The following is a 27,017-nucleotide window of genomic DNA, read 5'->3' as shown; positions in this document are numbered from 1 at the left end:
GTGTTGCCATATCTATTCATCTCTGTCATAATGTCCATTAGCGCTGTTAAGCACACTCCAGGTGTACATCTCCTTCTTGGAGATGAATCGCGGGCCGGGATCCTGGCAGCCCACACCCAGATGCCAGACTGGCTGTCTAACCTCCCATGTTGCTGCCTTAATGGGCCAACACTGGTGTGACCGCCAAACCCGCCCTGTGGTTTTGTGGGCCGTGGTTCCTGGTGAGCCGCCAGTTGCCTCCAGCCTGGTCACGTGACTCCCCGTCCAGAGTCCTACCCACTGGCAAATCTCACTCTTCCTCCGTCCCTCTCTTTCTGCCTGTCTCACTCATCTTCTTGCTGTCTCTTTCCCCCTTTCTCCTCCGCCTCCCCTCTCTCTGTCTCCTCTTTGATCTGCCTGTGGATACTCTTGGTGGCGATAATCTACTCCAACACAAAGATAACGGTCACCCAACTGAAAGAAGGGGCACTATGAAAGGTACAGTCCAGCCTTTGTCTTTGCTTTGATATCAAATTTCTCAATCTTGGCCTCTGTTTTTCCATTTTGTCTTACTTTGGCTGTATGATTGCTCTCTGTGGTGGACACATCCGCTCGTTAATGCGCAGTGAAAGCCCATTTATCTGCCTTAGTGGGCCTTGGCGGCATGCTTTGGTGGGAAAGTGGTCTGGTTTGTGTAACAGCAATTTTGCTGCTGTTGAGTAGACATGTAGGTCATCACAGTGTGGGATGGCAGGGGTGAGATGGGGTCAAACCCTAGCCTTGACAAAGTGTAGGCATTTTTTTTTATTATTATTTAACGTGTCATCACTTCAAGGGAGGAGCAGGGGGCTGGAGCTGTCAGCGATGGGTGCTGTCAAGATAAGGCACTCTGCTGTACAAATGGAGCTTCTGTTAAAGAATTCACCAATCCGTGTCTTATCTTTGGATTATTTCACTCTCGAGATTTGTGGCTCTGTGCTTTTATCACTCTCCCTGATGTAGACTATTCTACTACCAATTTCTTTCTCTTCATCTCAGTTTCTCTCACCCTTGAACCTCTTTATCTCCCCGCCTCTCTGAAGCTCTTATCTACTTCTGCACTGTCTATTTGTGGCCAGTGAATGACATCTTGAAATATTGTGTTTGGTTCTGTAGCAGTGGGTCTTCAGTGGTGAACTTTTCCCCTTAAGCTCTTGTTGCCTGACAGGCCCTGATGTGCAGTTCATCAGTGATGAGAAGAGGTGTGATTGTTTAGCAAGAGGAAGAGGCTTTCACTGAAACCGCTTTGGTTCCTTTGGCAGGCCTGTGAGTGCACGACTCGGCCAAAGCAACTTTAGTTTTTGCTTCTGTGTGAGTGAAAGACAGCGAGCATTGAGGTGAGTTTTTGTCAGTAATCACAGTCCCATTTATGGTCTGATTATAAGAACAAACCTGTCTGTTTCATTTTGTTTTACGCACCACACAGAATAGTGTTTGTGGCTTGATATGTCATATGAATGAAAACTGTTCAAGCGAGGATAACGGTAGTGGCAGAACATTGGATTGTGTTCTTACTGTGTGTATCTGTGTGCCAAAAGTGTTTTCACACTCTGCAAAACTGGCAAATAAAAAAGAAATTGTACAGAAAACTTGAATCCTATTCTCTGTACCACCTAGATTTTTGCAAAAAAAAAAAAAAAAGAAAGAAAGAAAAGAAGAAGAAAGAAAAAGAAAGAAAAAAGTAATTACTGCTTATCAGATACTGACAGTTATGGGATAGAGCTTTTTTGTTTTGACATACAGACGTTAGAGAGCAGTTCCAACCTTTTCTGGTGTTGTTGTTCATTTATCCCATCTGTTATTTCTTTTCCAACCACTTTAAACAGAGTTTTATTGTGCCTCGGTGTAATTGGGTCCAGTTCATGCTCAGTGCTCCATGTGAATGGCAGCCCATGCTGTTGGATAGAGCCAGGGTTGGGTAGGCCCAGTCTGGTCTGTTCTGTCATTTCATTGCTCCTCCATGCCTGGCTTTATGGGTGTGAGGGCTCTGCACCCAGAAACACTTCTTAACCTTAGTTTCTGGTGCCAGCTTTTATAAAACCTTGCCTTTTAAAGCAAAGCCACAGTGTGTGAGATTGCCTGCATGGCTGACCTTTCTCAAAGTGATGGCGTGAAGGACGGGGGTGGGTTTAAAACTACAAATATTTCCAGTTTTTCAGCATCCCAGGGCATTGTTGTGGTCTATCTGCAGCTGTTTATGGAAAAACAGGAGGCAAGTTCTTTTACCCTCAGTTTTTTTCAGTTGTGCTGACAGTACAGTGTGGTTCGGGCATGTTAGCAATCAACATTCATCCCTCGCCTAACACGGGCTAAATTGAAATCACATTCGCTCCCACATTTCTGTGCTGGCTGCTAAAGCATTAATGTTTCTCCGCTGCTAATTAGCGTTGGAGTGGCTGAACCCCCTTCGCTTTGAAAGCTTATTGAAAGTACAAAGCCTTGCCTCGCCTCCATTGAGGAACTTGAAAACTTGGCCCGCTTCCCAGGCCTGCTCTCTCAACCAGCCGAAAAAGCATGAATCAGTTTCAGGGTTTACCTTTTCACACAGCCATAAACAAATCAATTGGTGTGATATCTTGGAAAGGGAGTGGTGTTGAGACTTAAAGCCAACTATAGAGGCCAGGAGTCAGTGAAGATGGAGTGGAGGCTTAAGATCTGTGTAGCTGTACCTGGCTGTGAACACTAGAGGGTGCTATTTGTTGTGTAAATCACCCTAAAAATCCCAGCTTGAAGTGTGCTCTGTTCATGTGTATAAGTATATATTCATAATTCTAATCATTGTATGTCCTGTATGTCTTATACACCGCCCCCCACTCAACATGTACATAATGAGAAATCACTGAGTCATTCTCATCGCCCACCTCGCTCCACTTAAATTCTGTCCCATTAACTGGCCGTCTCCCAGTGGCCTCTCCTTTGCCCAGTGTGTCCTTTGTTCAGGGGCCAGCTGAAACTGAGCCTTGTCCTTATCTTTGGGTCTTTGTGTGTGTTCGATTCCCTTCCTTCCTCTTCATCTGGCTAATGTTGTCCTTCTTTGGGGTTTTGGACCCCAAATGTATAATCATCAGCATGATGAATGAGAGGTTTGTCTGCTTGTTGAGCTGATTGTTGAAGTCATTCAGTGTTTTTTTTTTTTTTTCTTCCCTCGTGTCTCATGTCTTGGAGGGCTCAGAGTTCACCAAAAATGAAAGTGGATGTTGTAAATATGATGAAGTGACGATGACGTGAAGAATTTAACTCCCAAGAAATCCCAGAGCACCCATTGATTATGCTTGCAGTAGCCTCATGCCCCTTTTTCAGCACTTAAACATTTCTTCGGCCTCTGTTTCCAAGCTTGGTGATGAAGTGTGAGACGGTTTGGTTTGATCGCTACATACCGGCATTAAAAGCCATATGCCCCCTTGCTGTGAGGACTGGCACGCCGTGTTGGCCCAGTTCTGTAGCATACCTGCACCTTTTCCCTGAGTCACCTGATAGATACAACCCAGCAAACCAACCTCTACGGCCTAACATTACTCCAAATACTGTGCTTCTCACTCATCCCTCTGAGCCTGTCGTTTGTTGGTACAATGACAGTTTTTAAATAGTGCTGAACTCTGCTGCTTTTTACTGCCATGACCCACAAGGTGCATGCCACCTCTGCACCCTTTTTAAGAGTTTCCACCATCCACTGCCATGCCAGCAGCAATAGAGCATAGATACCCATACCGCATACACATGCCATTCTCATGGGACGGTTAGGTATATACGCTGTATATCAAGTCTATCATAAAGGTAACTGTCTGTCTGCACATCGTAATTGTTGCATTGGCATGTCACTGGCTTGTTTGCGTGTAGCAGGGGGATCGTTGGCCTGACAGCTGATTTGATCCCACTGAGCTGCAGGGGTCTATTTTGGGGAGATTGAGTGCTATCAAAACCTCAGTGTCCAGGGCCTTAAATGGAATTTGCTCAGTGGGCCCAGGTTCTGCCCTGGGCTCTCTTTGGGGCACCTTCCATTAGGAAAAACAGGGTCAATTTCAGGGTTACAGGTACAAGTGTGAGGGCATGAGTTTAGAATTAATAGGTAGAATGACTGTGCAGGTTGTGGGTAATTTGCTTTATTATCTCATTTTGTTATGTTTGTTGTGTGTTTGTTGCTGCTGTCAAAATGTAATATCACCTATATCAGAGCTACTCGATTACCAATTCAATTGGGCAAATTTTGAAAACCAGGGAATGTAGATTGACCAGACATTTTCAGCAGTGTATTTAAAACCTTAGCATTTTGTAATGTGGTTGCTCCGAATATTATATTCTTTAACTACCACAAGGCCAGTATTTGTCAATCTAGACTGCGTTAAACTAATGTTTTTCATTGTCAGTTTATGTTTCAAGGTTGACAGAGACATATTTTCAATAGAGCACTTGCCTGCTTGTGACTGTCAATAGCCAGATGTTTTGAAAAGCTACTAGGTGTGGTTGGAATGGCATCTCATGAGGAAATATTGATTTGTGAAAGATATCTTGATTGGCAGAATATCTTTCTTACTTGAGTTCTGATTTTGCTTCCCGACTGCCTTTCACAGTGCTGTGACGATTAAGGCTATACAGTAATATTGCTATTAACAAATATTTTTAATAAAATAATATTACAATGAAAATATTTTAAATTTTTTTTTTAAATAGTCTATTTACTTTGAGCTTTCTTAGCCACTTGGTAGTTGCCTCTGGGCCAGATGTGGCCTGCAGGCCACCAGTTGAGTAGACCAGCCTTAGGTACCTATGGCTCATTCTCTACAGAAACAGTAAAACACTCTGGCACTTCCTGGGCTTTGGTGAACTTTTTCATCCCAAAGCTTAGATTGGGACAAAACTTGCCCAATTAAATTCCCAGACTTTTTAAAAACATGCTAGTGCTCCATCAGAAACATGTGTACAGCCCACAGTTTAAGAAACACTCCTATATATTTTATGGTCACTGTAACTTTTTATGAATTTACTTCCAAAATTTATTACGTTAGAGTGGAAGTACACACTGGAGTCTGTTTTGTAAATGCCGTTTTACTGCACCATGGCCTTCTGTCTTTCTTCCCACTCCATCCTCTCATCACTGACCCCCGTTTGATCGCCCTCTCATGACCGCCGCTGCCGTCTTTCGTTGTTTGATTGATCTGGCCTGGCGGTGATGGAGTGGGAAAGTACCGTTCTAAATTTATCTGCTCCCCCATGGTTCAGGCCTGCTGCAGATCTAGCCACAGCACATGCTCCCCTAATGGGGGGTGGTGGAGAGAAAGGAGGGGGTGGAGGGGGTCAGGGGGAGTTGTCAGTGCCTCTGGGCCTGTCAGTCTAGCTTTATGTCCCAGTAGTCCCCATCCCAACCAGTCTCTGGAGCGCTGACCTTCCCCAGGACAGTGGAACCAGTACACCCTTATAAACCCCTAAAGACTTAAAACGCTCAGAGTTCCCTCAGCAAGACTTGAACCCGATGGCCTTCAGTAGCGCACGAGAAGAGGAACTACATTAAAAGAAGGTGAGTTTCTTTTGTCTGATGACTGTCCTCACATGTGGTTGTTGCCCAGAGGTTTCACAACAGTTTCAAGTGTGACTTTGGTGAGGAAGCTCTCAACATCATTTGTGATTGGTGTATTATTTTCATTACACATGTTCTTAAGGGTGTCATTGATCGTGGTGCGCTCTTGATGTTTTATTTATTTTGTAGGTTTCAGGATTGTACCATGAAAATGTAGTTCCACATTATTTCTGAGGAGATAAATGTGTCTGATGACAGTGTTTGTTTTGTCTACAAATCCCTAAGTAGTAAATTACTCAGTAGGCGATTTGGAATTATGAGATTTTGAATTATGTTGATATAAAACAGTCTGGATTACTTAAAAATTTCCAATGAAGAGTCCCTTTTGGATTCTACTAGTTTGACTCGGTCTGCTCAGTATAAAATTCAAACTGTCCTCATGTGACTTTCTCTTATCTCTGATTGATTACACGTTCTGATATTAACTTACAAATGTGACGCTCTGCTCTGTAAAATGGTCTCCTAGTTCCAGTCAATTGCCTGGAAGTGATTTTCACTAGAAATTCATGCTTTCCTTAGTGTAATGATCTCTGCCCGGGTTGAGCGGTGAAATGTTTAAGAAATGGAGTTTTGGATTTTAGGGCTGTGAGCTTCTCCCTGTGTGATTCATTCAGTAGTGAATGGCTGGCTGGGAAACTACAGTTGTTCATTGTGCAGCACCTGCTCTCACTCCGTCAGGACACACAGACAGAAATAGAGCGCTGCCTTTAACGGCAACACACACAGACACACACACACGCGCACACGTTTTACACACGTTTTTCCATGCGTATGAGCTCTCTGTCCTTAGTCACTACTCATGTCCGCTTTGGTTTTAGCACCAAGTTCAAACACCCTACAATTAAAGTTCATGGTATTATTCATATCGTTAACATGTGTTGTGAGTTTTTCGTTCTTTGAGAATGTTATTACAAGAAAAAATGTCAAACCAGGCGCACACATGGTGCAGATGTTGTTGTGTTGCTTCCATGTTTTGATTAGACCGTTAACCCAGATGCCGATGAACACACGCATCTCTGTTTGCATATGTGTGCATCATTTAATCATGAGGCCCTCAGTGCTGGATTTATATTTAGGGGGCTGTTCCAAAAATATACCAGCCCTAGTTCATAGTTACTTAATTGGCTAAAGGCTGATCTAATTTCTGGCATGGGCGAGGTAAAGTGGAGCTGTGATGTTGTCACTGCCTTCACATTGTCAATTGGCTGCGTCACAGTCACTTTTCTCAGCTGTCTGTCTAAGTGTCAGGCTGCTGTGGGAATCACTGTGGATTCATTAGCTTTGATCTAGAGCATGTAATCTCTTAATCCATGGATATGATGGTGAGTGGGCACTAGGGGAAGTGAACTGTGCTCACGTGTCAGGGTTGGGGCTTTGTGTCAGAGTTATGGAAGGTATTGCTGGATCTGTGTTGTAGCTGCATCTGGGATTCTGGGGTCAGGTTGCTTGTCTGTGTTGCGAAACTGAACGCTCAGTAGGCATCAAGATGCATCGTGCTGCTGTCCGACTAAAACCATGTACAGTATCTCCATAAGATCAACTTCTCAGAAACACATACAGGAGCATGTTGGTACTCAAATTAAGTTAAAACAGTAAAATCAACAAAATTGGAGATACACAGTTTTCACTGGACAATGAAGATGGACAGGTATAGTTTTGTTAAAGAGATAGTTCACTCAAAATACAAAAAATAAAAGGTATATTCACACCTACCGCTAGTGTGCACAGATCATTTCTGCATGATTGGGCAAAGTTTCCAGTCTGCTAGGATCTTCCCTGCATCCTGGCACCCACAGTTTGTGTACTCCCTCAAGTGACTATGATATTGTTTTGAGTTTTCCACATGTGCATTTTTGATGGTATGCGCTCCACAAACAAATACCCAAAAGACGTGGAAGAGCAGCGAATTGGAAACTTCACTAAATCTCACAGACACTGTCTGGATGGTGTAAGAGTGAAAAGATCTTTCTGTGTTTTGGGTGAACTGTTTATTAGGAACTACAGTTTCAGTAAAAACCCACAACAGTGGTTGCCAGATAATTATGACAACAGCCTACAGTGGTGTGGAGTGTGTCTGCTGGCTTCACAGAGCATAGACAGCGGTCAAGTCTCCATGTGAATTAATGTCACGTCTTAAAGAGGCGATGCTCATGGAAATGTAGATAAAGGCACCACTACTACACATGTCTCATACTACTGTTCAGCCACTTATTTTAGCCTGGACACCCCCTTGTCAGCACCCAGGTTAGACATAAACACAGGGCTGACAAATGGACTACAGCTTAGACCCTCCTAAGACTTTGTGTTTATGGTTTTGTTTTGCTGTTGTTTTGTCCTGTTGCCTGTCAACACGGACTGGCAAGCACCAAAAAGATATTAGCAACCATTAATCCGATTTACTTCATGGTAGACTTCTCATCCTATGAATTTAAATGTATTTGTCAGAATGGCCATGTGAGAATGTTTTGTGGACTATACAGTACCTTGGATGAGTGTAAGGGTCACCTGATCTCCCTCTACTGGTTATAGTAACCCGATCCCCATCCCTCGACAGCCTGTCTGAGACTCAGAGGGACAGATGAGGCAAAGATGAGGGAGAAGTGTCCCATTTCTCAGCTGTCTGTGAACCCATAACATGTTTACAGACCCACTCCAGGTTTTGTTGAGCACCCACAGTCTTGCACAAGGCTTATTCCCAGTGGTCTTAAATGTAGGGTCTTAAGATTTACTTTTGCATGACACCTTTTTTCTTTATTTTTAACCCACCATCCACAGTTTGCAATCTAATTAGTGGTGCTTTATGAAGAGCCACTAATAGGACAAAGTACTTGAGCTGGGGTCTCCGCCCTTGGCGTTGACCTCAGACTTGAGCTCTGACACAAGCGGCTATGCTTGGGATACAGCACAGTGTGTGTAGTCATGCCTTATGCTTTTGTCAGAGCCTGAGAATGACAAAGGTATGGAGGAACTTAATGGACCATACCAGTGATTTTGAATGTATAGCCAATTTACTGCAATTAATCCACGTTACATTCAGCAAACCATTCTGCAAGTCATGTGGAAGAACTGAAATTTTCACAATATTTAATCAAAGTCCCTCAGTTTTCAAATTTGTTGTTTGAAACAGTCACCTTATAATGTTCTGCTTCTGCAGCTAACCACATTGTCACCATTCTTAAACCACAGAACTGATAATTAGCTGTGGAAAGCAAACATTTCCCCAGGGACTGTGTCCAGCAGATGGACTGCCTCACTCCTCTCAATTCAAAGTCATGAAAACACAACAGTGATGCTGCTTTCAGGAAAACTAATGTGGATAACTTTATTATGGTGATGGAATACTGGTGTGAAGAAAGTTTGAAGTCTGTGAAAGTTTTCATATTGTAGTAAAATGAATGGAAGCCAATGGCTTGATAAAAGGTAGGAAAATGATATTGGCATTCTAACATGTGACTGCTTGCTTTGGGAAAAGCTCAGCAGAAACATGAACTTGAGACATTTTTGCAGATATTGCGCTAAGCATGCAAAATGGACCTCCCTGTAGAATTGCCTCTATTTTGGATGAATCTGCCAGTTTTATTTTTATTTTTACACTTTTGGCACTTTTGATTAGCTGAACCGGATCTTTAGTAGTGGAGTTTGAAGGAGGAGACAAAATGGAACAAGAAGGGAAAGACAAAGTTAGGGGTGAACAGTCTGTGGCGTCATCATGGGGCGATACTGCCAGCTGTATGTTGATAATCTGTCGATGAGTCTACATGTACAGACACATGAGTATACACACACACACACACACACACACACACACACACACACACACACACACACACACACACACACACACACAAGATATTAAATTCAAAAATTTGGAAGAGGGGAAATAGGGGCCATGAATGATCATGTTGTATTGGTCTTTTTTGACTATTCTCTGCCTGGTCAAAAATTCATAGCTTATGAATGATGTGTTTTGACCCATGCCAATAATAACATGTTTGTTTTAAAAAATGGCAGCAACATGGAGTATTTAGCTCATGGTTCATTGAGTTCCCAGCTCTTTCTGTGGAAATAGGTGTTTCCTGCCAGGCAGTATGCTGCTGCTGCTGCTGCTGCTGCTGGTCCTGCAGTTGGTTCAGCTCACCAGTGGCAGCCTCCCATCCACTGGCTTACCTCATATTATGTCGACTGATCTGAACGATTCTGTAGGGGGAAATGAAAGATATTTGCGTTCCAGCAGTGTCGCCATTGCCTTTAGTGCTCCCATCCTTTAAACAGAGCAGGATGACAGCTCCTGGGAAGGTGTCCGGGGATGGAAACGGCACCAGGAATTCACTGGCAAACAGGATCAGTAAAGGATTTTAATGCCGTAGCTGTCCTAACCAGATGTGCTGTTGGTCTCAGTCTAACACACACACACACAGACACACACACACGTGTGCTCATTTAATAGTAGACCTTTCTGTGAATGTGTGTGGGCGTGTGTGCAGACTTGGGTACAGATCTTTCCCCAGGGCCTTTGTTTGAATCAGATACTGTAGACGTGTATTTCAGGATTTCAGGTGCATCAGATGCCTCAAGGCCATCATCATTGTGCACCAGCAACAGATGGTGCTATATTGGCTTTTTTATGAACAGATTATTCCTGATTAACAGTTGTGTGTAATATCTACTTACAGTTTTATTTTTTACATGTACTGGGGAAGAAAATGGCAAAATCTGTTCACAGATTGGATTCACATTTAGATATTTCCAGTGCAGCTACAATGGAGCAGAAATTTTCCAGCTATCTAAAACATCAACAGTGAATGTCAAGGTTTGGTGTCAGTTCCTTAGACAGAGCAAGAGCGTCTTTCTAGATTCACCATTTTGCATGGGTGCTTTGCAATCATACTGGGAGAAATCCATCATTAGAAGAGGCAGAGACACTAATTTCTCCTCAGAGAGAATCCTTGATACACCACCAGGAAGCAGTGCAGCCACAAGACATGTTGCCTTTTGAGTAATGAGTGGCTGTCATTTTTCCTCAGCTGCTAAACTTCTCACTCCACTATCGCTCTCTCCTCTGATTGTAGCAGGTACATGGATATTCTCGGGTGGTTGTTAGAAGGCATTCGAAGAAATTTAGGAATGCCACGGCCATCACAGATTAATGATACCAACAGTGTAAGACCGTTTAACTGCTTGGCTGTCTCTGGACACAACTGCTGGCACCCCTTATGTGAAGAGAAGACTACATTTTTGGACAAGAGAAGCTCCTCAGTCTTCCTATAAGTGATTGCACAAGAAGATGTTGGTGTAACTGGTTTGTGACCCATGCTCAGTGCTGGATTTATGGCGGTGATTTGTGAGAGAATGTCCTGGTAGATTCGAGAGAGAAACATTGCTGCACCCCTTGGAGGCCTCCTCTTGGAGTCACTGAGGTTCCTGCTTAAGACCTCTTATCTGTTTTATTTTGGGAAAGCCATGTGTAGAAGGGTGTATGTGGGTTTTTTCCCTGGGTGTTAATACAGTGCATAAATTCTCTTGAAGGTCAGCATTATCTTGGTATATCTACTTGCAGAAGTGTGGCTGCAGAGTTTCAAAGACTTCAGGGTTATTAAAGGAAGTTGATAACGAGGTATGAAGCTCTGGTTCACGAGTGTCTCTTGAAGTTTGAGGTGTTTCATATCTGATCTCAGAAGCCCAACTGGGGTCAGAGTGCCAGTAAAGCTACACACTATATTTAAGCAAACATACTCTGTTAACACTTGGTCTAAAGCCTGAGTAAATCTCAGACTAACTGTCTGTACACACTCAAGACACTAAAACATGTTCAGTGTCTTTCTTTGTGTCCATGGCTTCTGTGCATCCCGGTGATATCTTCCTTACCTCCTGAGGGCTCTCCAAAGTGCCACAAGTCAATGACTGCTCACACAGAAAACTTAGACCCTATATTAAAAGCCACAGAGTCGTCACTAAGGCGTTGGACAGAATCTGTTGTTTTTGAACACAACTTTCACTACCTTTTAGAGGTCAAAGGGCACACAAGAGAACCTCATTGCTTCGTAATGAAGTCCCATCATGGCTAGTAAAAGACATCAAACTCATCCTTGCAAATGGAGTTTTACCAGCAGTTCTCCCCTGTCTCACTCCCTTTATGCATGGGTATGAATATCTTTACCTTTCATTTCCTACCCCCTTGTCTAAATTTATGGCCTTGCAGCACAGGCGCGAGCTCTGTTATGTGTCTGCAGAGACGGCATGGCCAAGCAGGCTGGATCCCTCTGCTGCTCCCTTGCCAGAAAAGATGGATATCTTTCCTGTGGGATGCCATAAATCTGGACTTTATTTCTAAGAGGGCTGTGAAAGAGCCCAGAGCAGGAGACGAACTCTCCTAATTCTTATTTCTCTCCGTCTTTCTCTCTATCTTGCTCTTTCTTCGCTGTCTTCTCCAAAAGATTTTCCAGCCGTGAAGGTGGTGCAACCATTAGGTATTTCAGCCCTAGCAGACCTGTCGGGATGCTAGAGGTCATTTGAAGTGCAACACAGACTGTCTGGAAGTGTTTATCTAATAATGACCCACTGACTGCACATGTGAAGCTGTCCAGGCTGAAATAGCTCGAATGTGTGGCTCACTGAACATCTGGGATGATGATTAGTGGAGAGGCGTGACTCTGTGTTGTTATGATATTAAACATGACTCGCTTTGCTCATTGTGCTGTTCAATTTCAAGATCCCAAGTGCCTTCTTGAAGGGTTAATTTGATATTGGGCTGATATTGGCTTTTTATTAAAAATAGATATCAGCTATAGTCCATGTTGTCCATCTCGAATATGACTTATATGATGCAGTGTTTGATTACACATTCATAGTATGATTGATCAGTTTAGGCGCTCTATGGGCTCTTAACCTGAACCAATACCACTGCATTTCAATTGGCACCTACACAGGTGTGCATGAGTATGTTTCATTGTTATCCTGGGATTCTGTAGAGAGTTTGTTTCCAGTGGTCTAAATGCTATTTGAGTAGCTGTTCCACGTTGACTAAAACAAAAGTATCAATACGATATTGTCCTTGAAAAACCCGTGCTGGTCTGTGCTTGTACTTAATTTGAATGTCTTGTGGTTCAGTTTCACTGCTTTGTCTTTTCTTCAAATCATGAAGTATGTTGATAGAGGTGGCTTTGATTTTAATTCTCATAGACCTTTGATCTAATTTCTGGCCTCTTGTGCCATCATGCCTCCAGCCATTTTGGGCATATACAGCAGCAAACTTGCTAAGACTCAGTGTATAAGGAGGTAATCTGCTGAACCAGCAGACTCATGAAATAAGAACCATGCTGACTCTAAATTACATCTAGAGCTGTAGTGGTAAGTAAAAAGGTGGATAAAGCCTAGTTTATCTCAGCTACCGCATCGCAGGCTCAGCCAGTGTGGGAGAGAGTGTGAGCATCATCACAATCGCTTGTGATTGTAATTGCTATTTACACACATTTAAACGGTTTAAATACGTGGATAAATGATCGTAAAAAGCGTTTACCCACCATCACACCCCTGTTTACATCCATATTCTTTAACTGTATCTTGGTCAATTCTACATGGTTTGCACTCCTAGTTTTCACAAAACAAGAATGTTCCCTTTATGAAAGGGTCATAATGTGCAATGGACTTCATCAATTGCGAGAATGGTTTGAAAAGGTTATATTTACATTCTTCTGAGATTGTCTGTCTGGTTTTAAAGCCATAATGATTCAGTTATATAATCAGTGGACAGGGTTAACTGGGATGGTTTACCTCAGTTTGTGGCACAGTGTGGTTTCCTGTTTGGCTGTGAGATGTTGTAAAAGTAATCCCTCTTAATGCAGCTCTTCACATGTTTACATTCCTTGTATCTGCCGCTGCAGAGTTACTAATAAACACACGCCTATTAGTGTTGAGGATCGCTGGGTAACTGGCAGTACAGTAATATCATGATATTCTACCCACGGTAACGATGGCATCACAATACAGGCAATCCTCCGATATGTGATTTATTGTAACATATTCAGCTATGATACATCACGATATCCCTTACCTTGGAAAGTGCAAAATAATAACAGTTTCAGTTCAAATGCCTAAAGTCAGGGAACGAACACACCTTGTAGGAACTCAAATGTACTATGTGCAAATTAAGTTAAAGACTCAAATATCGATACTTGGCACAAGTGTATCAATAATTTTTCACAAGAGGAAGTATCACAATATATTAATGTGTTGACATCATGTCCCACCCTAACACCTATTTGAGCATGGAATTGGTTGCCAAAAAATACCATTTCCTTCTTTTTTTTTTTTTTCTTGGGGACCATCTGTGCATTTTGTTTTGCTTCTCTGCACAGTTGTGGCTGTGCCCTTTAGCCCTTTATTACTGTCTGAATGAATCCTGCAATCCACCTTGAAGATGAGAGAACAACATGAACAGTGTTGCATCATAGCAGCGACCTGCACGGTCTTGCCCAACCTTGGCAGTGAAGAGTCGTCATCGTTAATGACAGGGGAGAAACAGTCAGGTCGTTTTGTAGGCCTGATCTCACCCCTGCCACGGATGAGTCATAGAAACAAACATTACCATCAACTCTGACTGCCCAACAGCCAGACGGTAGATTGTGATAGGTGTAGTGACGGTAGCTAGGGTGATAGGGCCAGGTTTGGCATGCGTTTGATCAAAACCTGCGCTGATCTTTTTTTTCATGCCGTTACAGTGACTACAAGTAGAATGTTGGCATCTATGAATCACTACCACATTAATTCTGAGGCATTAGTGTAATTACTGTGAACAAGCAAGACCATTGCTGAGAAGACTGGCAGCCTCTACTCGTCTTTACACCAGTGATTCTCGACCATCTGTCCATTGATGCCCACGGGTAGCAGCTGATTTAATTGATGAATGTAGGTTCAACCAGAGAGGAGGAACAAATTAGTGAAATCAGCTGGTGTAGTGTGGAGTTGGAAGAAAAAACCTTTTGGGTCCTGGTTGCACATGGCTTAGAAGTACTGCTCTTCACTGCATCGTGCATTGTTTGCCACCAGGTGCCAAGATTTTACATGAAATCTGCGCAAAACATGAAAAAGGCAACTGTTTAATTCTATAAAACACAAAACACTAGCACTTTGCAGATGCTGAGGATGATATTTAGGTTTTGTAGCACATGAGAAGCTGGTTATCCCTAAAGAGAATCACCAGAATTGAGTCCTACAACTTCTGTCTTTCTTTCTCTAGCTAAATACACATGTCAAAAATGGATAACGGAAAACAGTTGAAGTTCTGGTAGTTTGCACCCCCAAGACCACATAATGGAGAAGTGGGTGTTAGTTTTGTACCCAGGTCTCTACCTGCATTCAGCAAATCTTAACTCTGCCAACTGAACACCGCCAAAAAGGGCAGCACTCACACACGGAGGTCAAATGACATGCTGAGGAATCAAGGTTTCATGTAGACACATGAATGTGCAGATGAATGAAAGAGTGTGGGCTGCCACTTCTTTATTCCACTGATTTTCCAAAAAAATCTCCACATGCATGAATTTATTCTTATCTTATGATGTTACTTTATTACCTTTATTCATATGACGTACCGGATAATATAAATCAGTCTGCTGGATGCAGTTTGACAGTGATGACTTCAGTGTGTTGTTTTACAAGAAAATCAGTGCTGGGTGGACCCTCCCCACCGCCCAAACCCCAAATCTGCCCTCAGGGTTGGTGCTGCAAATAACAGGGTGTGTAGGTAGCACCTACCCATCCTCTAACCTCCAGTGTGAATTGGCAGCTTTGCAGTGTGTGTGTGTGTTTGCATGTGTGTGTGTGGACACAGTACAGGCTCACATACTGGGCCAGATGAGCTCACTTCCAGAAGCATCCAAATATGCCACCTCTGAATCACACACACCCCAGTCTGGCTGCATTATACACACACACACACACACACACACACACCTGCATAGACCTTGATTGTGAGATGGACAGATAACTATGATTTGACAAATGTTATGATGTGATATGATTGTTGTTCATTGGTGTTTTTGAAGTGAGGTCTAACAACCGAGCTTACATTTACAAGAACTTTTAAAAGTCCACTGAGATCAGTGCTCTTGTTCTTGTTTCTGTGGAAAACACAACAATGAAACCACAATCTTAGTGTTTTTTTTTTCCTTGCGCCTCTCAACAGAGAGATCGGCATTTGTGACCTCTACTTCCATCTGCTAGACCTGGCTTGTGTCGCTGCCCGTGTGTTTTGTGGTGACAGTTTTTGCTCTGTGTGCTGCAGTGAGATAAGATAGTAACCACCGTTTTCCCAAACAGCATCTGAAAAGCATTATTGGGCTGCGGGCCAGCCTCGCCGCAATGCCCTATCGGTGGAATGATAAGCGCATCGTCATCACGTTGATGTATAGGCTGAGGTGTGTGTGTGTGTGTGTGTGTGTGCGTGTGTGTGCGTGCTTGCACATGCTTTTGGCTTGCGCTTTGCATTCAATTACAGCATAATCACATGATGGAACGGGTTTATACAGGCCCATTTCCCTCTGACTCATAGGGAATATCAATTTGCATGCGCTGTGGGACACATGCCGACTTTTGATGAGTGTATAAAAGAGAGGGGCGAATTTGGAGACTGTCAATAAATCAGCCCGTTGTTGTTGTTGTTTTTCTTCTGCAAACACCTTTTTCGTCCATTCTAGGGACAACCAAAGCATTTAGTATAATGACACCATATTTCACAACCTCCCATAGCAGCCCTCACAGCTGATTTCACATTCCCTTCTGTCTTGCACGCTCTCTCTGTCTTCCTCTTCCTTATTTTCTTTCACTCGCTCTCTCACGCTGTTGCTCTCCTCATCTTCTATTCCCTCCCTCTCTCCTCCTCTCTCTCTCTCTCTCTCTGCATGCTGCTCTTTTATTTTGTCCCCACTGAGAGAGATGACTGGAATTTCTCATCTGTCCGAGAGGATCACTTTAACTTTCTTCCCCTCTGCTCACTTAGTTAACCCCTCCCACCTGCACTCTCTCCCTCTTTCTGACGCTCTGCACCGGTTTTTTGGCATCACACTCTTTCTGTGCAAGCCAAGGGAAGGCAGCACTCTCCTGGGACTTCCCAGCTCTCTCTCTCTCTCTCTCTCTCCCTCCCTTCACTCCTTCTCTCTGTTACGCACTCTCTTTTTCCTTCTCCGTCCCTGTGAGCCTCATTCTGCAGGATGCAGGACACTTTGCTCCAATCTGTTTGCATAGTGGGGACGGGGCCTAATTTGCTTGCCTTGGCTAATGAGCTTAGCCCGTGCTGAGCAGCTTTTCGCCCTGCAGGTTGTTTTAGCGGGCAGCGGGCAGCCTTTAGTGGTGAGGGAGAGGGGCCAGAGCGGAGGTGTGGATCTCAGACGGGGCAGAGCTGCAGCTACAGCCTCACTGCTCCCCTCTGCTTACCAGGACCACCAGAACTTCTCCCACTGCTGCTGCTGGGACGTGGATCACCTCGCTCTGCCTCTCCCCTCCCTCTCCGTCCTCACCCTCTTGCTAGCACTACCTGACTCCCCTCCCTTCCTCTCTTCTCTCTCTCTCTCTCTGTGTCTCTCTCCTTCTCTCTTCCTCTCTCTCCGTCCCAGGCCACTGACGAACTGCTTTTGTAGCTGCATCACCTCCCAGGCAGCTGCCTGTCTGTTGTTCTGCCCCTCTTTCTGTCTGTTTCCCTCTTTTATTTCCACTCTTTTTTTTTTCTCTGTCCATTGTCTTTACCTTATTGCCAAAATGTACCGGAACCCGTGGATCTCGAATTACCTGAGTCACGTCAAGTTTTGCGGGCAAGGTAAGGGGAGCAGCCTTGGGCTTGCAGGCTTGGGGCACAGCTGAGATTTCAGGTTTTGGCTGAGAGCGTGGGACAGGTACTGGTGCTGTGTGCAGGGCTGGGAGGCTGCGCCTGGAGCAGAAGCAAATTGGCAGGCAGCAAACTGCAGATTCCCTTTCTCTGTGCCCCGGTTTCCAGCCAGCTGTCCTTGCACTGCAGCTGTAGCCTCCAAGGACACACAACGCAGCAGAGATAAGGGACTCTTAACACTGCAGGAGGCTGTTTTAGGGAGTCAGCTATTTCTGGGCTCCACGGCTACTTAGACTCAGACTCAGTTCGGAAAGTGGTTGTACATGGTTTGTGCATATATGGACACATTTTAGGTTTTGCATCCATGGCTGTGCATGCACACACCATCGTGAACCTATGTGTGTGTGTGTGTGTGTTTATGTATATGACAAATGACTATGCGTTCCTGACTGGCCACAGGTCCATGTGTGCTGTGCCGTGAGTGGTTCTCATTACCACTCCTCTCAGTAATATTTCCAGAGTGAGGAGTGAGTGTTGAGATCTGGCCTCTTCATGGTCAACTGGCTGGGAATCCACAACAGGTGGCCCACAGTTTGAGGCCACTGCAGGAGCACAGAGCTCTGTTTTGGGGGGGGGGGGTTGGGGTTTCATAGAAGCTCATCTCGGGATTTTGGATATCATGCCACATTTATGATGCATTACTGTGTCAAAACATGCACTTAAATGTTCAGTGTCTTCTGTTTTCCCTCCCAGATTTCAACGGATGCTTAGCTACCGAGACTGAGCTGCTTGGATACAAATTGTCATTGATGTTAAGGGCATAATTGGCTTTATTGTTACCTCATTTTCTTCAGTCTGCTGTTTGATCTCATTTGTGATTCTGCCTCTGTTTTTTTTTTATTTGTCACTTTATAATGCTGCCTCAGTGAGTCCTCAGTTGCCATTTGTGTCACTAGCAAAACAGACTGAAGAGACAGCAGGTGGGCAATTGCTGAGAGGAGGGGGCTGTTTGGGGCTTACCACACACACACACACACATACACACACACAGAATGATGTAATTGCCATGGTTAAGGAGTGACACATTTCCTTTTGGGCTCGCTGTAATCCCGGGTGTGGAAGTTAATCCTGTATCTCAACTTGGACATATGCTCACCCCCATTGCCTCTTTGGTAACTGTGTGTGTGTGTGTGTGTGTGTGTGTGTGTGTGTTTGTGTGTGTGTGACCACAAGCAGCATGTGTTGCCAGTTAAAGGCAAGTAAACATCAGCTCCGTTTTTATTGTGTGTTGTTATCACTCATTATTTTCTGTCATGTATAACCCTGTGCACTTTGATTAGTGCCTTGGGTTAAAGTAAAGTTCATCAGTGTGTTCTCTCTGTACAGTCGGTGTTAATACAGTCTCGGACCTTTGATATCATCACATAAAAGGCTTTTCTCACCTCACGGCCTGAATGACACTCCGGTGAATCATGAAATCATTTTATCCCCGTGTTTTATCAGCGTCAAGCCATTTTTACAGCCCCATCAACACACACGGGCCACAGTGCTGAGGAATTTCTCACGCTCTCCCTCCCGGCTACACCGAGCGTAGTGAGTTGCTGTGGGTTGCAGCGAGCATCAAAGGCTTTGCGACATCTGTGATCATTGCGCAGGTTTTTATGTCCATGTCTGGAATGTTGAATGTGTTGAGGCGCTCAGGTTCGCCCCTGATGGCTCACATGCCATAACATATAGGCTGTATGAGGTGTTAAAAGAGTGCAGCTCTGCATTGTGGATAACTCTATATGGTTGGTCGGCCACAGTCTCAGACAAGCACCTCAGAGTGACAGCAGCTCTCTGTCACCCAGTGCAAAGCAGCTAATTTAGGGCTTTGCAGTACTGACAAAATATGTTATCAGCACATATTTTACTGAATATCTTGATACTGCTTTTTTTTTTAACAATATTGAGCAATATCGTAGGGATGACTGTGCTTTCTTCACACACTGTAGGTTTTTGATTTCAACAATCAATAGTAATATGAATATGATGACCCAACAGGTAGAGGCAAATGAGAAAATTGCATCCCTCTTCTAATGCAGCCTTTAAAAGCAAGAACACAACATTTTTGCCATATCACCATATTACGACATCCAAAGTACCAAATGATATGTTGCCTCTTATTACAATATTGAATATAATATCGATATATTGCTTATTCCTCAGGTAATTTGGCATTACATTGGTATCTAGTTTTGTTTTCTCACAGCCTCGGTTTGTGCTAACATCAGCAATGTCAGTGTTGTTTGAAAACTCTAGTTTTGTTTTTTGTTTTTTTTTTTGGCTATCTTTGATTTATACACTAAGTTCTATTGCCCAAGGGCTCATAAACCCCCCTCAAAGCCAGCGTGGTTGCAGTGTAGGTGTAGATATGCGTAGATGGTCATGGAAAAATCAGTCACATTTTTTATTTCTTGGAAGGATGACTCTTCATAGAGATGAGATTTTCATCTGCCGCCCGCACATGGCTACGTATTAGACTGATAGCATAACATCGTACTATGTGGTGTTAATGTCCCATTTAGGAAATTTGCTCAACATTTCTGATTGTGGTATTTGGTATTTGAGCAGTGTTGGCTTAATCTGGGTGCCGCTGCCCTGTCAAGAGAGAACAGCATCAGCTCAGATAGGATTATGCTCCACAACTTACATGGAATGAGCCATGTCTTCAGCAGCCATAGTCCACCCAGCTGAAACAATACACAACTATCCCAAACAGATCCAGGTGCACAGCCCTCTCCAAATAAGCCCTCTTCTTTCTCCTCAAACAGTGTTTTGCTTAAGTAGGAGGGATTTAACCATCAACCCAAACATGCTTAATAAGGGCTAACAAATCTGGAATGGGGGTTTAGGTGCGGCTTCAGGGAGGAGGCCGGGGGGGTTTAATGATGTAGGGTCGGGGGTGGGGGGTGGGGGGTGGAGTGCCCCTGAGGTGAACTTGGAGGGGTTGGTCTCTGGATGGAAGTGGGACCACATGTTTGTCTCAAAATTGCCTGCTCTGGCCACTCGGAGGTCCAGAGCAGCCAAAACCGCACGTTTGAGGTTTGGAGTCAAATAAGTGAACCAGGCACACACACATTCCTTAAAGGGATGCTCCAAAGAACTTGCATTCCTTGAGAGGTTGTTTATGATGCTTAATGCCCACTAATGCCCCTTTTCTAAGTAACGAGGTTGTATTTCTGTGTAGGCAGGTGTTTATGTCACATTTTGCCCTTGTTTACTGACTCTTCCCATTCTCCTTAATTGAAACCAGACTTTAATAAGTTAGAACGACTAACTAATGTTGACTCTTGTCTGTCCCTGCAATCTAATTACACAGGGATGGAATTCAGAGTGTTTTATTGCATAGCTTCATGATGATATATATATTTTTAAGGTTTTAGGTACTGGACAGCATAGTTTAGCATTTTTTACTCTCTCTCTTCATGCAGTTCCCTTTCCACATGCTAGTATAGGGGTTCTGTTCAGTGATAAGGATGTCCTTGGCTGCTGGCTCCATCCCACTGCACAGCAAAGCCACCTTGACATGTGGTCAGATTTTATGTTGTCTGTCTCAGAGACACACAGTCTCTCCTGTATCAAACGTCTAGAGCTATGACCACATGGACAGCACACAGTCTGACACTTAAGATAAAGCCAGACTGTGTCTCTGTTTGTAAGTGCAATGTGATCTGTGTGGAGGAGGGAGTGCAACTCTTTTTGACTACACACATCACTTTGTGCTTGGCATGATTCAGTGAGGCAGGCAGATTGTTGTTTTGCCAATCATGTATTTTCCTTGTGGAAGTCCACTTAATTAACATGGTTTTGTGCCAAGGCCCCCTAAGACAGACTGGCCGTTTCACGTCAAGATGATTATCTGTAATGTGTTTTTTTTTTTTTTTTTTTCCATTTAAAGTTAAAATTAAATATTTCTACTATTCCAGATTCCACTCAGCCAATAAACTGTATGATCTAACTTCACATGTTAATGTTATCGCTTTTCTTGTGGCCATAGGATTTGGAAGTGAGACCCCTATAAAACTTGGCAACCCCAGACTGCTACAGAAGAGGGCTCTGAGGTAAGATATGTAAAATCACAGTGCTATTTTCAAAAAATAAAAGCAAAACATGCTGTGTTTCATGTTTTCATAAACTCTTAGTTCCAATTGGCTGTGTCACATCTATGAATAATATAATAATATCATATGTTTGACCAAATAGATTTGTATCAATATTTTATTTTGGTAATATTATAGGGATGACTGTTGGTGCTTTTATAAGATATATATACATAAGAGCTTTGCCAAACAGTCATTAATGTGGATATGATGACCAGGCAGGTAGAGATACATAATAAAACAGCTACAACAGGCTACTCAGAAAAGTCTTTGCTGTAATGCCGCCTGTAAAACCAGGAAAAAACAACACATATGCCATGTCATGATGTGACAGTAACCAAAATACCAAGCAGTATCTAGTTTCATAAGGAGCGGTAGTGCACTTCAAACACAAATATTAAAGGTGCTATATGTAACATTTTTACACCATAAATAATTGCTACATTACAAACTAGAAAATTTTGAATGAGCTTGGCAGCCTCTAGCGGCCTCCATCCTGCATTATTCACTGTGTGCTTTTAGTTTTGTTGCAGTGGTAGATGGTAGAACGACGTGTCTGCTGCCAGTGCGTGTATATCTCTATCTGTGACTGTGTGGGTGGACACAGACACAGGACACAGGGTATTAGACAGAGCCAGTGTCTGCACAAGCTTAGCGGGAAAGTGAAAGTTAAGGTCACTGTGCTGCTTGGCTGTGTAAAAGCTCCCTGCTGCAGCATTAGCAGGATTGCTCAGCATCACACTGTTGGCTGGGTGTCAAGTACTCCACCCGGCCTGTGCACATATCCTCCACTCTATATATAAAGTTACACAGCAGTGAGAACCATGGACACGGTGACACCGAGTTGAAGCCAAGCTGCATGAATGTGATTTGGACTAGGAAACACTGTGCATCCAGGAGTCTGGGATTACATGTTGGAGCAGATAGGATGTTCAGCAATGAAAATAGATGCTGTTGTGATAGAAAGAGCTTAAGCTTGTCGTCACCCTTGACTTTGTCAAGTACACCATTGTGTTCATTGCTCGTGCTGGAATGGACAAACCCAGAAAAAAAATCCCCAAAAACATGTTTAAGGCTTTCTCATAAAGTCTGGATAAATATGGGTGGATTCTTGATGCAGTTGCAGTGGAGCACTGCAGGTTGAAAAATGAGTATATTGTTTGGATGATTAATTAATTGTTTTTGCTGCTTTGTACACAATACAATGATTTAAAGGACTCTTGAACATCATTCAAACAGATCCTGGTTCCAGCAACGTTTTTTTCTTCTTTTTATGATTTGGATGACCCTCTGATCTCTTGAGAAATTTAAATTCAGTCAATGAGGCCCTTACAGTTGCTTACACTGTCAGACCATAAACAAATCCTGTTCCCCGCAGCTCGACCCTGTTTCAATAACATTTGGTATTTTTCCTGCACCCCTCAGCTTCCAGAAAGAGTTCTCATTTGACGAAAAAGACGACTTAGCCAAAAGCACCAAGGATATAGATGTCAGTCTCTTGGCCAGTCTCCCCAAAGGTGAGTAAGGGTTTTTTATTTCTGCTTGCTTGCAAATGACCCTCACAGTGTCGACTTTCCCAGGGTTTTTGGCGGTTGGGGGTAGGTTCTCTGTTTTGCTATTGTGCAACAGCAGCCTCTTTGCCAGGTGGATGTGTGTCAAGATTTGCCTAAAACCTTTTTTTTCTAAATGCACAATCCTCAGATATTGCATAATATCTAATGCTGCAATCTCCATTTTCTCATGTGGTCTTCATTGTAACCAAAATGTTGGGCCTAGTAAATGGATACGGTCTATTAGAGGTTGTTGCATCTGTTTGTAAAGGCCCACTTTATGGTGAACACTTTTTGATTAGCTGTTAAAGGCCCTGAAAGCCATTTGTTGGGTTGTTATTGATATGTCTTGACTGCCTAAGCTATACTGTGGGTTGGACGCTGAGAGAAGTCTTTAAATCTTCCGTGAAATTGATTTGGACCAAATTGAGAGGGGAACCAGGCATTGAAGAGCATGTTTGTCTAGCAGAGCTATAAACCCAGTGCAACACACTAATGCATGTTGCATAACCTACTAGATACAATTCTTCCACTGTAGAAGTTATTCACTTTAGTTTGGTTCAGATGCATTCATGTTCATTGTATGTCTAACATTTGTCCAAATTATCATGCTTTTAACATAAGATGTTGAGATTTATTGTCTCAGTGCATTTGATATACTTATCGGTGTTCATTTTGGATAAAGGGTTGAAATAGTAGATTTGCATTTCTTGATTTAAGAATGTTGCAAACCAAAAAGCTGTTATTCAGATTCAGATACTCATGAATTCCTGTATCCATCATTGTCATGTCAGGAACAGAGCCACATTTTTGCAAGCCGTGCAAAATGGAGTAATTCATTTTCAATTTGTTGGACTTAAAATTGCTTTGCCATGTGTTTTGTTTCTTCTTATAGTCTCTGAATTGAGGAAACGATTTGAAGGCATTACGACAAGTGCAAGTGATTGGGAGATGAACAGGTGAGAAGAGCAGGGTGCTGGCTTTTTTGATAATGATAGCACTAATAACATAGTTCAGGATGACTGCTTCTTTCTTCCTGTTTGTGTGTGCAGGAAAGAGCGCATCGCCCGAAGGTTGGAGGGAATAGAGGGTGAGGTACATCCGTCTCTGTTGCCCAGCCTGGTGGCCAACCGGCTTCTGGAGGAGGACACCCCGCGTTACACAAGGGCATCTGACCCCTGTGAGCCCTGTGGTGGTAAGACAGCACAGAATAGGCTTAAAATTTGTCATTGTCCCGAGTCACTCTTGGGGTAACTGTCTGTCTCCCTCTCTGCTCTGTAGTTACAGTCCAGCGATATGGCATGGAGGGCTCGGAAAGCCCAGACCCGCAGCTGATCGCTCCAGAGCGGCAATCAAGATCTCGAAGCCGAGTGGAGCCTCAGTCCTCCCTCCATACCGAGCCTGTGTACAGCATGGGCTCCACCACCGCCACCCCAGATCTGGACTCCAAGGCTGAGCGTATCGCCCGCTACAAGGCGGAACGACGACGGCAGCTAGCTGAACGCTACGGTATCTCTTTGGATCAGGAGCCAGATGTGGACTATTCCTCGCGCTACACTCGTAGCCGAAAGGATTCGGATGCCTCAGAGAGGCGAGGCAGGGGGGAGTCCGTGGGGGAGGATGGAAGAGACATCACCCTCAGTTCCTACACCAACACCTCCACCACTAGCCCCAGGGCTGGTCGCACAGCATACCACCCAGACCTTGGCTATGAGCCGGGTCGATCCAGGGCAGACTCGTTCACAGAGCGGGAGAGGCTGATGAACCTGGAGAATCAGCGCAGGGCTCAGCAGGAGAATGCTGGTCCTCCAGAGCCACCGTCATCTTCCTCTTACATGGACATGATGTCATTGTCTTCCTCTGCCAGGGTGCCAACCAAGGACTATTCGGTCTCAGGGGTGCCACCTAGCTCACCCAAACTGAGCAGGCACCCATCGCTCACCTCACCTAAACACGGAGCATCTCCAGGGGACCTGTTCATTGAGCAGCAGGCCCACAACATCCTGAGCAGACAGGGGTGAGAGGCCTAATTGTTGTTGTATTTTTAAATCTGTATTTTCCTCAGTAGTCTTTTGATTGTCTCTTGCATAAACTGAAGTCACTGCAAAATAGTCAGAAATAGATTAGATACCAAGTCATTCCAAGAAAAGGCCAGTTTCCACCTCTCTCAGTGCTTGAAGGTCTTACCAAGAGTGTCTTTGATGCTCTTACCCACCCTAGAGCCCAGATCCCAGCTTTTCCTCAAATCTTTATCTTCATACAGGAAGATCGAGGAGGGTTTCCATGCAGGACAGAACACTGCTTTATCATTCCCTCCTGTAGATGGACTAGCCTGACAGCATCATCTGTCAGGCTAGTCCTCCATCTCTGTCTCTGTCCCTCTTTTCATTCATGCATGTTCAAGGTCGTCCTCTTGGCAAGAATGGGGTTTCATACCAGATCAGGCAACCTGAGCTTGTTCTGGAATGATCTTTGAGGTCAGACCAAGTCCAGCTGAAACCAGCAGCTGCGCCCAGTGAGCACACTGCAGAGATTAATGCAACATGTTTATGTGTGTGTGTATTCGCTTTTCTCTTCCAGAGATTTCAGGTGACTTTGGTCAGAACAGCAGTTGTTGTAGTTTGTGTCCAAAGTCAGTGGCCAAGCCGTTGTCACACTAGTTTGAGATTGGGAGTTTGGGATTTTGAGGACGACTCAGATGATTGAGTAAACTGTGTTTTCACAGCGAGTGTGTTTGCAGAATTGTAACTTTTTTAGATATTATTTGCAAGTTGCCAGGTTGATGGCTAAGATGGTGACAGACTCTTGGTCATGGTGCGCCTGGTGTGCTGCTTTACATGAAAGAGAGTTACTTCTTTGAGAATCAGGGACATCACAGAAAAAAATTCACAAAGCAGGTGTAGGCAAAGAATGAGGTCCCTAATACTTTGTGCATTCAGTATTTATGCACACACAGGGATGTAAACATATTATAATTCTGTCATCCTTAATTTTGATGCAACAGCCCAGGCCTTGGCAAGGCTACAGAGCTACAGTCTTTTGTTGCTAAATGAACAGCTGGAGATGCATGCTCTGACTCCACACCCTGCCAGGCCGTCATTCCCTATCTGTCTCTGTTTCTGTCCCACTCTTCCTCCAACCCCCCTCTCTCTTTTTTCAAAACGGTGCGTGTGTGTTTGTAGCGGGGGGAGAGTGTTGTGTTACAGGGCGGCTCAGTGTGACTCCACGGTCAGGACCACGACCCACAGCTGGGCCTGATCAAGACCAGCGAGGCCTGAGGGGAAAGAGTTACAGAGACGAATAAGAAACCTTCCTCTATCTCTGTCTGTCTTTCCAGCTATCCGCTGTTTCTTAAAACATCTAAGCCTCAAGGAGTCTTTAAAAAAAATTACATAAATCCAGTCCTTTATCAAGTATTAAATTTTGTGAATCCAGATATTAGAGGTCTTATTTTTGTCACCATGCAGTGGCAAGAATCTTTTCCCTGCAAATTCACTCTGGGATTAAAACTGAGCAAAGTTTGGAGTACAATATTAATATGCATTGTATCTGCTTCCTCTAACAACTGGAATTCAAGTCCCTTACTCGCTTTAGGTTGCCCCTCTTCTTTATGTTATTTGTGGCAGTGCATGCACAGTTTTAGATATCAGGCATCATTTTCCTCCTCTCAGAAGATGCAGTTGACTGCCATTCATAATTTTACAATATGAAAAACAATTTCCACCGACCACATGGTCCATCACAGTAAACATGAAACTCTAACTTTCTGTTTTTTCGCTATTGTGCCAAGTCGACTGTTCTCATTATCAGCATTACATTGAGATCTACTTACAGCCAATCACGGGACACCCACAGGTAGATATGGGAAATGACTAGATTTTTTTTTTCCTCAATGGGAAGTGTAAAAAATGTAATTA

At 43.7% G+C, this 27,017-nt stretch overlaps 1 protein-coding gene across 6 annotated transcripts in view; it reads left to right on the top strand.

Moving 5' to 3' along the window:
- The first annotated feature begins 455 nt into the window (after nucleotides 1-455).
- The window catches only part of svila (supervillin a), a 68,738-nt gene continuing 42,176 nt past the window's right edge, over nucleotides 456-27,017 (top strand). For 2 of the 6 annotated variants that reach the window (XM_030079837.1, XM_030079836.1), the window contains exons 1-6: nucleotides 16,786-17,399; nucleotides 21,448-21,511; nucleotides 22,976-23,067; nucleotides 23,996-24,059; nucleotides 24,153-24,295; nucleotides 24,382-25,117. In XM_030079837.1, coding sequence (XP_029935697.1) covers nucleotides 16,865-17,399; nucleotides 21,448-21,511; nucleotides 22,976-23,067; nucleotides 23,996-24,059; nucleotides 24,153-24,295; nucleotides 24,382-25,117 — 1,634 coding nt within the window. In that variant the 5' untranslated portion in view covers nucleotides 16,786-16,864. Of the gene's footprint in view, nucleotides 478-16,785; nucleotides 17,400-21,447; nucleotides 21,512-22,975; nucleotides 23,068-23,995; nucleotides 24,060-24,152; nucleotides 24,296-24,381; nucleotides 25,118-27,017 lie in introns of those variants that run through there. The other 4 variants (XM_030079838.1, XM_030079841.1, XM_030079839.1 and 1 more) reach the window with 4 other exon arrangements.

The sequence above is a fragment of the Myripristis murdjan genome, chromosome 20 (assembly GCF_902150065.1).
Source record: "Myripristis murdjan chromosome 20, fMyrMur1.1, whole genome shotgun sequence".
Classification (NCBI taxonomy): domain Eukaryota; kingdom Metazoa; phylum Chordata; class Actinopteri; order Holocentriformes; family Holocentridae; genus Myripristis; species Myripristis murdjan.
Note: the sequence above shows the minus strand (reverse complement) of the source record. Positions and strands in the feature narration are given on the sequence as shown.